The 12,882-nt window shown below is 39.9% G+C and overlaps 1 protein-coding gene across 4 annotated transcripts in view; it reads left to right on the top strand.

The window, feature by feature from the left end:
• The window catches only part of TBC1D22A (TBC1 domain family member 22A), a 273,038-nt gene that overhangs the window by 21,830 nt on the left and 238,326 nt on the right, over nt 1–12,882 (top strand). For all 4 annotated transcript variants that reach the window (XM_033958715.1, XM_033958717.1, XM_033958716.1 and 1 more), the window contains one exon: nt 884–1,048. In XM_033958715.1, the coding sequence (XP_033814606.1) occupies nt 884–1,048 (165 nt within the window). The remainder of the gene's footprint in view (nt 1–883; nt 1,049–12,882) is intronic.

Genomic DNA, 12,882 nt, shown 5'->3' on the forward strand with positions numbered 1-12,882 from the left:
ATTTAGGGGAGCTTGATTTTGGGGTGGCATTGACAGTGGAGCTTCATGGGGGGTGTTATGAATGGGGAGGTGGGAGACTTGGGAAACAACATACAACCTCTTTAAGATGCGGCCTGGGGCATTAGGCTAGCTTTGCAGTCTGATTGAAAATATTTGATATTGCGTTTAAATCAAAACTACAATAAACTTTAAACTTGATGCTCCTTGGACATTAAAATAACCCCAGCTTTTTGCTTGGTTTATTTTTCTTTTTATAATGTGGTTTGTGGTTTTCACTGCAAGCTGCCTTATAGAATTTACATAATATTGAGCTGATTTATATGCAGTGGCCTGGTTTGCATTTCCTTGCAGTATACCTTGCAATGACTTAAATAACACTGTGTTAGGGCAAAAAAATCCTAGCGTTAGTTCCTTTTATGTTACATTAAGGGACAAATAATGCAGGTTTATTGTCCTAATGCAGTTTGATATCTTTCCCCTTAAGTAGTTTAGTGAAATCGGTGATATCATCAAAAATCATTTAAACATATTTCCTTAAAAAAAGAGTTTTCTGTACTTAAACTAGCTGTAAAAGTACAGTTTAAGGAAATAGTTGTTTACATTGTGAAATCACAGCATGGGATGATTTTTTAGTAATCTGTATCAAGATACTCTATGCTATAGGTATCTATTCTCTTGTTTAAATTTGTGATGGTGCTGGTGGCAGTGTAGAGAGGAGAGTACAATGTTAAGAGCAAAGCAACACACTTTTGCCACTGTGAAGGTGAACCAGTGAGACAGGCATTTGGCACCCTTGATTTTTGGTGCCCTGTGTCACAACCTCATGTAACTCATGCTTTTAAGATGGCCAATTATAATTGTACTTTTGTCCTTACAACAATAGATAGTGCAACTAGAAAAGCATCTTTACAGAGACAACAGTCTGTTCCACATCAATCGGTGATTCCAGTAGACGAATACAACTGTGGCACTCCTGTATTATCAGAAAGAGAAGCATTCAGAATGGACAAATTTAAGCAACTTCTTGCTGGCCCTAACACTGATCTTGGTAAGTCAACTAATGAAATATTGTCGAAGAAGAACTTTGACTGTAGTACAGCACCTAATTTGTGACATTGGTCATGTAGTATAATGGACTCTCTGAGGCAAACATGTAGAACAGTGTCTCTCAAACTGTGCGCCATGGCACAGTGGTGTGCCACGAGAGATTCCAGAATTTTACTTCATTTTTAATAATTCACTTCATAAGTATATACTAGAATAGATGACATGTACGTCACGTATGCAAGAGTTTGTCAATGTTATGAGCATCTGCGTGTGTAAGGATACAACCACCCAAACAAGCATGATTGGTTCTTGAAAACTAATGGCAAGTAATTTTATTTTTATTTTTTATGCAGTAGTAATAACTTGCCAAACAAAGCAATCAAGACTTTATTGCCATTTAGATATTCTTATCTTTGCGAACTTGAATTTTCAGCTCTGACAGAAATTAAATTTTAAAAAAAGAGCGACTGTAGATGGTGGATGATGAAATACATGTTTGCTTGACATCTATTGAGCCGTGTGGATGGACAGATTGGATGGGCCATTTGGCCTTTTCTGCCATCATATTTCTGTTTTGAGTTAATTTGCACTCAGAAAAACAAGCACATCTATCACATGGATTAACAATTAATTCTATTCTATCTACTTTAGTTTCACCGTTGTTGCAATTACCCATATATAGCTTAAAGATCTTTAAATAAATAACTCAAATTTAACCCTTCTTTTACAAAGCAATGCTAGTGGCTACCTCTATGGTAACTGCCCCTAAGCTTATAGAGATTTAAAAGGCTTCGGGGCTTTTGCTGCGTGGCAACCGCTAGCATGGCTTTGTAAAAAAAAAAAAAAAAGGGGGGTGGGGGTAATTTTATGTTGGTTTTGCAATTTTATCATTTGAATTACAGTGTGCTGTGAAAAACATTTGCTCCTTTTTTAGTGTGCCGAAGGTAAAAAAAAAGTTTGAGAGACACTGATATAGAATAATCCTCATTGTTACAGTATCAAATGCAAAGCCACACACATATCAGCGGGAGAGCACATTTCTGGTTCCAGCCCAGATACATTGTAGAAAGTGTGATGGTGACAAGTCTTATCTGTCCAAGTTAGATTGTAAGCTCTTCTGAGCAGGACTATCTATAAATGTCAATTGTACAGCGCTGTGTACGCCTTTCAGCACTATATAAGTGATAAGTAGTAGTGACATCACGTCGAATTCCACGTATAAGTGAAATCCTTCCAGACGGGGCCTTGAGCTGCCATTGGGGGGGTGCTGTAAGGGAAGAAGCGCCTACAGGATGTGCCTCTTGCTATGAGAGATACTGGCGCTGGCACTTCTCCTCCTTTCCAGATGTGCCGCAGAACACAGTTTGCGATACACTGGCCTAAATATATAAAAATTGAAAATGAGAATATCTTACACCTACAAATTATTTAGAATACAGTCGGGACTCAATAAGATGCATATAATAAACTAGTGACAAATTTGACCAAATATACTGTACAATAAAATACAAAACAAAGTATAATATTTTTTATATTCCACAGTTATCTTTCACAGTTCACTGCAGATTACAGATAAAGACTTTGAATTACTAAGAATTACCACACTATTATTAAATCATCATAATTAGAACTTTGAGATCACAAATTTCTGAAACAGAAATGTTTTCAGTTGCATTTGATGTTAGTTTTAGCTCCTTCAGTAAACCGTGCCATGATGGGGCATGTTTAGTAATAACCTGTTGTAACATGTGACATGATAAAATATTCCCAAAAAGACACAAAAAAAGAAGAGGCAAACTCCCAAAAATCACACAATAAATTGAGTGACTAATTAGGATGATCTGCCACTGGGAAGCCAGTTAAATAAAGTGAGGAGAAAAAAGACTCAGATATAACTGCATCCCACCATTACCAAAATAATATAAGGGTAGGGGCAAAAAAAATACCATCATATGTCAGAAAAAAATATCTACACTATCTGATATACCAGAAGCAGATCAAACTCCGCTCTCAGGCAGGAATTAATTAAGCAAGAGGAGCAAAAAAATAGCAACCTTATCTCAACTCAGACGCTCTTGAAAAAAATATTCCAAAGTCCACTGCTTGTCACTAATACCCTTCTCATCAGGGTCACCATCACCCCAATGTCCTGTAGCATGCAAAGTACCTATGCAACAATCAGTACCGGTGCAATAGATACAGGACCATTTAAAGGAGCTGTTACACTGAGAGCTTGCTATGATTTTACAAACGCAAGCAGCACTGGTGCAGTTACAGTCTCCTTCGGTGCTGGCCCAGGCTGAGCATAGCGCATCAAAGCTCCATGGTACTATATCTCGCTCTCCTGCTAAAGCCAGTCCTCGGAGAGCATTGAGGTCTGTTGGTATCGAATCCAGGACTCCTTGATATAAATCCTCTTTGAGGTGCTCAAGACATTGATCCCCATCTTCTTCATCATCTGATCAGCATCGGAGTTCTTCTCGATGAAGTCACCATCAGACTCCTGCCTCTCCACCATTTTATAGGGAAACGTTAGGTATGCCTGAGTATGATACTGATATTTCTTACCATAATGACACTGATCCAGAGCCTGACTTATCAGCTCCAGAGTCATATGGCATACCTTCTGACCCATCATCTCTGGCGTCCTACTCCAGAAGGTTTATCCTTCACTAAATATACTCATCAAATGGGGAAGGCCCTTCTTTCCGCATGGAAACAGATACAGAACCAAGGGTGGAACTTTTGGAAGCCTTGGATTTTGATGGAAGCCTTGGATTTTGATGAACCCCCCTAAGGACCTCCTTAAGCTGCCTTTCCATCATTTCATGAAGGGCACAATGCTTAAAAACTGGGAGACATCTTTGCCAACAGCTCCCAAGAGAATAGATACTCTTTATAGAGTTCAATCCTGCCTAAGTTTTAACCGGCCACAGTTACAGCACCAGTTCCTACTAGTAGAATCCGCCTTGAAGAAGTCTTTTAGCACTCGAGTATATGCTAGTGCACCTTCAGGCAGCAAAGGCCTTACTCTTGATAAGTTCAGACTGCACCTGTTTCAGAATTCCATGCTCACTTGTAGGGCACTGAGTTAAACTTTTCATATGTCTTTCTAGTTGAAACAACTCATAAAATCTCTGTTAGACTTTGAACAATTTATTCCATTGGACCATCTCGAACAATTTCAGGAGGTAACACACAATTTATTTCAAATGTGTAAGTCATGGCTCATTCTGTGTTTGACACTTTTGATGTGATGTCTCGAGCATCAGTCATGTCCATTGCCATGAGACGACTGGTCTGGCTCAGAGTCTCTAACCTTGATGTCAACATTTAGCCAATATTCCCTGTTTAGGAGTGGAATTGTTTGGAGAAAAAATAAAGGAGGCCACTCAAAAGCTAACAGCACACGAGCAGAGCATGTCAACTTTAGCATGTCAACTTTAATCTCTGCTAAATCGTCTAAGACTCAAATGTGTAAGTCTTATTCCAGAGAAACTTACCAACTATTCAAGAGGCATTATTCTTCTGCTGCTTCTTCTTTTTCTGTGTCTAAGCCTCCTCCACCACAGAAGCAAAGACAACAATGTCCTCAAAAGCCTCAGCCACAGCAGTCTCAAAAACTGACCCAACCTTTTTGACGTGCTTCTGGAGACCATAGCCGCTACAACTCCATTGATCCAAGATTGGGGGGCTGGGCCTCTTCTCCCTTGGGGGGGGAGAGACTGAGAGGGGACATGGTTGTAACATTCAGGATAGTGAGGGGAATAGACTTGGTGGATGAGGACAGGTTGTTCGCCCTCTCCAGGGTGAAGAGAACGGGAGGGCACCCTCTAAAGTCGGAAGGGGATGGATTCCATGCAGGCGTGGGGAGGTTTTTCTTCACCCAGAGAGTGGTGGAAAACTGGAACGCTCTTTCCGAGGCTGTTGTGGGGGAAAATACGTATGCAGGTGGGACTGGACTCGGTTGGGGCACTGGTCTTTGACCAGGGGGCCACCACGTGGGCGAACTGCTGGCCATGATGGACCACTGGCCCAGCAGCGGCAATTCTTATGTTCTTATCCCTCCTTCTCTTACCACCGACTCTTAGGTCCTCCAAATTATACGAGAGGGTTACTCCCTATGGTTTCTACACAACCCTCCAGACAACCCTCCAAGAGAGTCCTCTGTAAATTTCCAGCAGACCACCCCTTCTTCAAGAAATAAAGGCTCTTCTGGAACTCAGTGCAATAGATCCAGTACCCCCATCACAAAGAAATCAAGGGTTTTATTTCAGATACTTCCTTATCCCGAAGAAGACGGGAAGTCTTAGTTCAATACTCGACCTCCAAGCTCTCAACAAATAGATTGTGAGCCCACCGGGACAGACAGGGAAATATGCTTGAGTACCTGAATAAATTCACATAAACCATTCTGAGCTCCCGTGGGAGAACGGTATAGAAAATTGAAAAAATAAAAAATATTTAGTCAGAAGTTTTGCATGCTATCTTTAGCAACCTTATATCCTTTTCTTGACAGTGATGAGTGGCTATGCTCTCTAGATCTCAAAGAGGCCTACACGTATATCTCCATACACTCTGCTCATAGAAAGTTTCTTCAATTTTGTGTGGATCATCTTCATCTTCAATACAAAATGCTATCATTCGGCCTGGGCTCAAATCCCAGAGTATTCACCAAGTGCTGTGTGGTGGTAGCAGCAGTTCTCTGTTGTTATGGTTTTCAAGTTTTTCCTTCCCTGGATGATTGACTCATCAAGAATTCTTCACCACAAACATTACAAGTGGCTCTAAAGGCTACTGTCACCCTTATGGAGCTCTTGGATTCCAAATCAATTATCCAAAGTCACATCTTCATCCTACTCGGGTACTAGAATTTATAGGAGAAGTACTCAACACATCTCATCTGTGGGTATTCCTGCCTCAACAGAGACAAACACTACTATTTCAACTATGTGTTCACTCTTCAGAAGATCTCAGCGAGACAGATGAGGCGCCTTCTAGGCCACATGGCATCTACAGTGCACATGGTGCCTTTTGCTTGGCTTCATCTCAGATCTACCCAGTGGACTCTAGCATCCCAATAGTCTCAAGTGATGGATCCACCTTCTCGTCAGATCAAAGTTTCATCACCTCTCCATTGCTCCCTGCAATGGTGGTTACAACCAGCACATAGGGGTTTACTCTTCCATGTACCTCCACATCATCAAGTGCTGACAATGGATGCCTCCAAGTATGCGTGGGAGCACATTTCAACCAGTCTCCGGACTCAAGAAGCCTGGTTCCTTCGGGAATGTTCTTGTCACAGCAATCTTCTGGAACTCTGAGCTATCCGCAATGTTCTTAAAACTTTCCTGGATTGTCTTCTCTACCAAAACCTACCTGTCAGAACGGACAATCAAGTAGCTATGTACTATATCAACAAACAGGGAGGCACAGGGTCTCTTCCTCTTTATTAAAAAGCTGTCTGCATATGGAATTGGACAATCCTGCGAAACATTTTTCTTAAGGCCGTCTATGTTCAGGGCAAACAGAACGCTTTAGCAGACAACTCAACAGATTTCTTCAACCACTCGAGTGGACTCTCAGTTCAAAAATCCTGTGTCAAATTTTTTCCGTCTGGAGGACTCCTCAAATAGACCTATTTGCAACTCCCACCAATCACAAGTTACCACACTTTTGCTCCAGATAGTTCTCCCCACATTGTCTGGAAGCAAATACATTTCTTCTGGATTGGTCACACATGTTCCTCTATGCTTTTCCATCAATTCTTCTGATTCTCAAGACAATGAAACCTAGATAACCTTAGTTTTCCCTTCTATTTCAGCTATTGACCAAGGATTCTATTCCGGTACAGATCTTCCCATCTCTACTAAACTCAGAGCCAAGGCTCCCTTCTACATCCCAATCTGCAATCATTATATCTGACAGCTTGGCTCCTTTCAACTTTAGTGTAGACCAGTGTTTCTCAATTTGGTCCTGGAGTACCCCCTTGCCAGTCAGGTTTTCAGGATATCCACAATGAATATGCATGAAATAAATTTGCATATAATGGAGGCAGTGTATGCAAATCAAGTGCATGCATATTCATTGTGGATATCCTGAAAACCTGACTGGCAAGGGAGTACTCCAGGACCGAGTTGAGAAACACTGGTGTAGACAACAACGATCTATTGGTTCCAGTTCAAGCAGTCTTAGCCGCTTCTACGAAACCTTCTACTCGGCAATGTTATCATTTGAAATGGACGCATTTTGCTTCATGGTGTACTTTTCATCACCTAGATCCTGTAACCTCCCTGGTGTCTGCAGTGATAGACTATCTTGTATATTTCTTAGACTCCAGCCTCAAAACCTCTTCAGTCAGAGTTTCATGCTCTCCTTGATAGTAAACCTCTAATTACGCAACCTCTTGTTTCAAGATTTATGAAAGGACTATTAAACTCAAAACCTCCTCTCAAACCGCCTCCTGTTGTTTGGGACACGAATGTGGTTCTCAACAATCTCATGAAGCCTCCATTCAAACCTCTCACATCTGCTACTCTCAAACACTTTACTTGGAAAGTACCGTATTTTCACTCATATACCGCGCACCTGTGTAAAACGCGCACACGGGTATAGCGCGCGGGGAACTGTAATTTATGTAAATAAATTTTTATATACCGCACACACCTGTATACCACGCATGCTGCCCTGACTCTCCCGTCGCTGCCCGACTCTCCTTTAGCCCGCCCCGACTCTCCTCTGGCCAGCCCGACTCTCCTTTAGCCCGCCCCGACTCTCCTCTGGCCAGCCCACTCTCCTTTAGCCCCCCCGACTCTCCTCTCCCCCTTGAAGTCCTGTCCCCACCCTGAAAGCGTGATCCCCCCCCCCGCAGGACCGCTCGCACCCGCACCCCGAAGAACCGCTCATGCTCGAACCCGTACCCGCACCCCACCCCGAAGGACCGCTCGCACCCCCACAGCCTCCCTCCCCCCATCATGCAGAAGTTTCCTACCGTTGTCCTGCTGCTTCCTCTGCTGGCGGTCCTGCCCTTCTCTTAGCTCTGCGTCTACGCTGCTTCCTCTTCCGGCGGTCCCGCCCTTTCTCTGACGTCAGTAAAAAGGCCCTATAATTTGCTTTTCAACCCAAGTACAATATTTGTGCAAAGTTTAGGTAAGGGTAATTTTGTGATAGATATGACTTGGAAAATTTGTTTTCTGTTAAATATCTGTATATATATTTGATGTATTATTTTGTCCTTGTAATCCTATCTAGAATTATGTTACACTGTTAACTTGTATTAAATAAGTTATTTTTGCTAAAATGGGACGGATGGTAAAATAATGCAATAGTGCATGTTAATAGCCCTTCTTGTGCTTGCTATTGATATATTAGTTTTTATTTTCTAAACTGCCTTGGACAATATATTGAAAAGGCAGTAAATACATTTATTAAAGTAATATAACTGTGAAATTTCCAAGGAGTAACCAATGACTTGTGAGCTACACAGTATTGCCCTAGCCTAGAACTGGGTTTTTTTTAATAAGTAAAAATGAGTGATACTGTGTGAAATAAACATTTGTTTACTCAGTTGGAGGTACCACTTTCTGGAAGTCTGAGTTTGTAGACTATGGAAGTAGATGCCTGTAGGGAGTAAAGAGCAAATTAGCTTCTTAGAAACATTGTAATTTTGTATAGTGTTTCTGCTAGCTGGTAATTAAAAAGCCTCACTTCTGAAATAAATGGAATTTAAAGGAAAAGACACTCATGTTGATATATACTTAGGTGCACTTTAATTTCTGTCTTGTAAATCTTTATTGGGGGGTGGGAGGCTCAGAAGTTAGTTTCTGCTTTATTAGGATTCCAGCTCTGTTAGAACCTAGGTGGGGTTTTGACATCACAAGTCTTCATATGTATCTACTTCAAATTTCAAGTTTTAAGTTTATTTAAAATTTCTTATACCGCCCAATCATGCCTTCTAGGCGGTGTACAAAAATGCCAAAACAATGTGCCAAATAAAATACAATTTACACAGAAACAGACCAGGGGAAATGACAATTTTTAAAGACATTGATGAACGGGAACAAAAGGAAAGAAGGGTTAGAACTACAATTGATAGAGAGAAAGAGAACAAACAAGGGAAAGAATGACAAAGGGAAGGGGAACAGAAGGTAAAACCTTTCTTGAATCTAAGTTGTCCTTAAAAGGACAGTTTAAGTTACAAAAGCATCAAGGAAGAGAAAAGTCTTTAACTTCACCTTAAAATTGGCAAGAGATGTTTTTTCATGTAAGTAATTTGGGATACTATTCCAAAGAGGGCACTAAAGGAGAAAATTGTAGTCCTCATTGTGCTGATATGTTTCAGTGAGGGGATGGTAAGAAGGTTGTGGGCCGTAGATCTTAAAGCCCTAGTTTGGTTATATGGGATAAGTAAGTTATTGATAAATTCTGGCTGGTTATTTACTCTGGTTTTAAAGGTTAGTAGAAGAATCTTATAGGTGATCCTATGTTCTATTTGTAACCAATGAGCTTTATGTAAAAGAGGAGTAACATGGTTGTATTTTTTTTTGCATTAAATATAACTTTTACTGCTGTATTTTGTACTATTTGGAATCTTCTTATTTCCTTTTTTGTTATGCCTCTGAGGAAGGCGTTGCAGTAATCTATGCATGAAATAACAAGGGAGTGGATTAAAATATTCAGGAACACGGGCTCTAACAATTTTGCTAAAGTTTTAATCATGCGCAATTGATAGAAGCAGCGTTGGACCACAGTACTAATATGTAAGTGATAAGTAAGTTTACAATCGAATGTGACTTCCAGTGGAAGTTTTGCCTATACTTTATATACCCTCTCAATTCACTCAAGTTCCTAACACATTACAGTTATGGCCCTTAACTGGGGGCTATGCGCCAAGGCTTCTTGTAGAATATTGCAATGATCAAGTTTCAAGTTCAAGTTTATTAGCATTTGATGAATCGCTTATATAAAATTTCTAAGCGATGTACAGTTTAAAAGCCACCAGGTGGTGGTCTCACATACAATTTGAACGAGTTAATCGTAAGACAAACAACTTAAATCAATTGGCATTATAACAATTGAAATAGAGACAAACATGAATAGGTAGGAAAGGAGGGGAAAGTTACAATATCATTATCTGTTGAAGTTTACATAAAAGGGAAAACACAATGATGGATATAAATCTGGTCACTAGTGTCACTGAATGATGACTGGTGCTCCCTCTGCATGGACTGGCCCAGGAAGCATTTTCTTGCCCCAGGAATCAAATCTATATCCCTTTATGTGGCAGTAAACAGCACTGACATAAGACCAGCTCCTTTCTTGTAAATAATTTTGAAACACAACAGAATTATTTTAAGTATGGTCATATTTTTTATGGTATTTTTTCTCCTCATTAAATTCACAATGCAAAAATTAACAGTTTAGTGGTGACAGGTATTTAAAAAAAATACCAGCATTTAATGTTTTCTTGTTATAAATGAAGCTGCTGGAAGTTGAAAGATTGCCCAGTTGTGTAATAGCAGATGAAATTATCAGGAAAATGTTGGGCCACAAAAATTAATAATTCTTTTTAATACTTGGAAACCTTAGGGCCATAAAATATTTAGAGCTTTTAATAAAAAAGATAACAATTTTCCAGTTGTAATTGACTGTCTCTCAAAATTTGTATCAGCAGCTCTCAGCTTATAAGAAATCTGGAAATGTTATCAGGTCTACTTTGATGAATTCATTCTGTTCAGAGTTTGATTAAGACTGTGGATTAAAATTGATTAAAGGGAATAAATTTAGGCCAGGAGAATTATAGAAATAATGGGCTCCTTTTACTAAGCTGCGCTAGCGATTTTAGCGCGGGGTTAGTGCGTGCTACATTGCCGTGTGCACTAGACACTAACGCCTCCATAGAGCTTGCGTTAGCATTTGGCACGTAGCGTGGGGTTAGTGCGTGGGGCAATGTAGCGCACACTAAAAACGCTAGCGCACCTTAGTAAAAGGAGCCCAATGTATTCTAAGATATCTATGGCTACTAGGGAAAACGCCAAATAATTTTTGGGAAGATTAAGTGTATAGGTGAAGTTCTTATCGATTCTCCTTTGTTGAGGGTAAAGGCTAAAGCAGAGGGACTTGCATCCTGGAGATGACTATATGGCTGCACAGATGATGTCATCAATAACATTTTTGCTTCTGGGGTCATGGGATGATTTTTCAAGTGCTGCTGAGCAGAGATGGTGTCCACCTATCAAAGAAGACATGAAGTATCTTTTGTAGCAGACTGGCTAACCTGCTGAAGAGGGCTTTAAATTAGAATAATTTGGAATGGATGAACAAAGCTGTAAGATGAGTAAGACATATTAAATACAAGTGCTTCTATAGAAATGGCAAAAGAGCAACATCTGGAAAGCAATGTATTCTAATGCCCATAGTATGGGGAAATGATGGTCTGAATCTAGGGGTTGTGATGGAAGAGGCTGACTTGGATTTTGTGGTGGTCACAATGGTGTGTGTCATGGAGAACCATGACTAGGAAATAGTTATACCAGGAGATGCTGTGGGTTTATCTAGAAAGAGGTAATGGAACATTTGCTTACATTGGAGTGATTTACAGACCTCCTTCATGGGCAGAAGTAGTGGACAGAGATTTAATTGAAAGCTTTCACAATATAGCAATGGAAGGGGAAGAATTATTAATAGGTAATTTCAGTATACCAGATGTTTATTGGTCTATCCCTATGCAGTGTCTTCTGGAAGTAGGGAGATCCTGGATTCTCTAGAGGGAGATCCATTCCAGCTGTTGGTAATGGAACTCACATGGGACAAGGCCAAATTTGGATCTTGTGCTTATAAATTGGGCGTTTGTTTCTTATGTTATATTTATTTATTTATTTTATTATTTATATACCGCTTATATCCTAAATGGTTTTACATTCAGGTACTTTTATTATGTTTCCTTATCTGTCCTGGTGGGCTCAAACTCTATCTAGTGTACCTGGGGCAATGAGATGATTAAGTGACTTGCCTAGGGTCACAAGGAGCAGTGAGTGATTTGAACCCACAGCCTCTAACCCTTGTGGCATCCAGTGATCATGTATGACGCATATTAAGATATGTGTGGAGAGGATTCATTCAAAAGTGAAGGTTCTAGATTTCAAAATACTAATTTTACAAAGGAGTTGTTAGCTGGATGGGAAAATCAGTTAAAAGTTAAAAAAAAAAATAAAATAAAAAGCAGTTGGCAGAACTGAAAGAAGCTATTATAAGGGCAGCAAACACTTTTATTTATTTTTTCCTAACAAGAAGAGGAAATGAAGACACTTTGGTTCTCAAAAGAAGTAGCTGAAATGGTAAGGAAAGAGCGTAGCATTCATAAATTACAAGAGATTGTAGCAAGAGGAAATTGAGCAACAATATTTTGGAAAAGTTAAGAGAAGCAGTTAAAATAGTCAGGAAAGTAAAGATGCAGATGAAAGAATAAATAGACAATATGATAAAATAGGGGAACAAGGCATTTTTTTTTTTGAGAAGTTACTGATAGGACAAAGTGCAAAAGTGGCATTTTGAGCTTAAGGGTGAAGGAGAAAAATAGATAGAAACTGTAGCATGATTTCATGATCTACCAGGTCGAACGCGCTGCTAAGGTCTAATTGTAGGATTAAAGGCAAAAGCGCACTAATCCTACAATTAGACCTTAGCAGCGCGTTCGACCTGGTAGATCATGAAATCATGCTACTGTGCCTTGAAGTGATGGGAATCTCTGGAAAAGCAAAGAACTGGTTCAAAGAATTCCTAACAAACAGATCCTATCAAGTAATCAGCAATGGTAATTATTCCAAACCATGGAAA

This window comes from Geotrypetes seraphini, chromosome 9 (assembly GCF_902459505.1).
Source record: "Geotrypetes seraphini chromosome 9, aGeoSer1.1, whole genome shotgun sequence".
Lineage (NCBI taxonomy): Eukaryota > Metazoa > Chordata > Amphibia > Gymnophiona > Dermophiidae > Geotrypetes > Geotrypetes seraphini.